This window comes from Borostomias antarcticus (assembly GCF_949987555.1).
Source record: "Borostomias antarcticus genome assembly, chromosome: 30".
NCBI lineage: Eukaryota > Metazoa > Chordata > Actinopteri > Stomiiformes > Stomiidae > Borostomias > Borostomias antarcticus.
This window is the reverse complement of record NC_140263.1, coordinates 3,672,658-3,674,844: the sequence shown is the minus strand read 5'-3', so window position 1 is coordinate 3,674,844 and position 2,187 is coordinate 3,672,658. Positions and strand designations below refer to the sequence as shown.

Genomic DNA, 2,187 nt, shown 5'->3' with positions numbered 1-2,187 from the left:
CCTGAGTGCGGGGGTTCTCAGGATGAGGGTGGGGTTCTGGCACTGTCACATATCAAATGGATTCTTCCCTGGTTGATGCGATACATGCTTCTTATGGGAGGGAGGGAGATGGAGAGAATAGAAGAGGGAGGGAAAGAGAGAGGTTGAGATGGAGAGGAATAGAGGGGTTGAGAGGGAGGGAAAGAGATGCCTGCGGATGTCACTCTCCTGCTGCGAGTATGAGCGGAGTATGAGCTGTCAATCATCCTTGTGGGCGGGGCCAACTCAGCTACCTCCCCTCTACTTTCCCTCATTGGCTGGAACATGAGGACGGACGGACGGACGGGCGGACAGACAGACATAGGTCTCAAATATACAGGGTGTTCACAGAAACTCCCAACATGCATCTGTGTGGACAGGAGAGGAGAGTCTGGACTTCAGCCTAATCTAGTCCAGGCCGGGTCAGTCGTACTGTTAACCTCTCTGCTAGTAAACTTCGTTAAGAGGCCATTCAGCTGATGAATGTGACCTGAAAGAGCGTCTCTCCTCCGCAAGTTATGCCGCCGCTGCGGCTGTACTCATGACCCGACCAGGACGGGTAAGAGAGAGGCACAAAGAGAGAGAGATAGAGGGAACAGAGAAAGAGAGGTGGGGGAGAGGGAAAGAGAGAGAGGCGAGTGCAACAGAGAGAGACAGAAAGGGGGAGGTAGGACGGAAGGAAGGAAGGAGGCATCTCCCCTGAGATCGGACCTTGACCTTGCCCTGGGCCTGACATCTGACCTCTGACCCTGACCGTGTATTTGTCTCTGTGTGCTCCTCAGATGGCCAACATGGTGACGTCTGTGTGCTGTGTCGTGCTGGCAGCAGTGGTGGTGACCTACGCCCAGAGACGCAGCCAGCTGGGTGAGTCTTACCTACACTTTATCTACTGTGTACCCGCTAGCTATGACTGAGTTACTACATGCTAGTTATGACTGAGTTACTACATGCTATGAGTGACTTACTACATGCTATGACTGAGTTGGGTCATTCCTGGCTGTTGGTGACTTTTCAATGTGCTAACCTTTGGGGAAAAAATAATGCAATGTTTGTGTTTTTACATGTTTAACCTTCAGGTACTAGTATTGGCAGAGCTCAAGCACTTAATAATAATAATTATGGGTCGATTTTTCAGACATGGACTGTGAGAGAGTTCCACCCTGTAAGGGACATATATATATATATATACAGTATATTAGGCATGTCACGGTTGTTGGTATTACCGGTGTTACTCGGTGTTACGGCACACACCGTGTATTCACCGAGTCATCACTTTAACACCGCCACACCGTTGTGTTACGCACCCATCATAGTTTGACCTATTTAGTTAATTTTCGCATATCAGCGCCCACTCATCAAACAAGCGTCTGTGATCTGCCCCTCCGCATGCACACGCAGCACAGAGCGGCGTCTAGAGGAGTCCGATTTCACTTTCGATTCACGTGAAGAGAGTAGGGAGGGGGTGTCATGGCTACAGCTCATGGCTAGCTAACGTTAGCGTAGCTACTAGCTATGACTGAGTTACCGTATGCTAGCTATACTGTATGCTAGCTACTAGCTACTGACATTCAGCTCTGCAGTCCAGGTAGGCTACCAGGCTGCTCCTCCCCCTCTCAAATACATCTGCACCATGCTTCATCAAAACTAGTTGCTGTTGCCCTGGATTTGTGTGTTGTTGTTGTTGTTGTTGTTGTTGTGGTGGTGTCTCCTCCCTCTCTTCCTGATTGGCTCTGGCTGTGACCTCCCCCCCTGCCTGGTGTCACTGTATTGGGGGGGGGGGGGAGTCCCTCACACAGCAACACATGGTTCAGCTAAGCAGTCTGCTCGGCCATGAGGTCACACATGAACACAAACTCACACACACACACACACACACACACACACACTCACACACACTCGCGCACACACACACATGCATACGCACACACACAAACACACTTGCATATACACACATACTCACATACGCACACACTGCACGGCCTGAGGGAGAGAGTGAGAAAGAGAGAGAGAGAGAGAGAGAGAGAGAGAGAGAGAGAGAGGAGTGAACTGGAGAGGGCAGAGGACTGCCAGCTAGCTGTCCAGGTGATGACAGTCACTGTGTGTTAGGAGACACAAGCTAACAAGAGCTCAAACTAGCAGACTGTCACTCTCCTTCACCTGCGTGTGTGT

General features: G+C 50.6%; 1 protein-coding gene across 1 annotated transcript in view; it reads left to right on the top strand.

Annotated features, from left to right (window-relative positions):
• Window positions 1-559: 559 nt before the first annotated feature.
• cntfr (ciliary neurotrophic factor receptor) overlaps window positions 560-2,187 on the top strand; it is a gene marked incomplete at both ends in the record, with an annotated part of 56,965 nt that continues 55,337 nt past the window's right edge. The window contains 2 exons of the mRNA XM_084460144.1: window positions 560-577; window positions 801-882. Of these exons, the coding sequence (XP_084316270.1) occupies window positions 560-577; window positions 801-882 (100 nt within the window). The remainder of the gene's footprint in view (window positions 578-800; window positions 883-2,187) is intronic.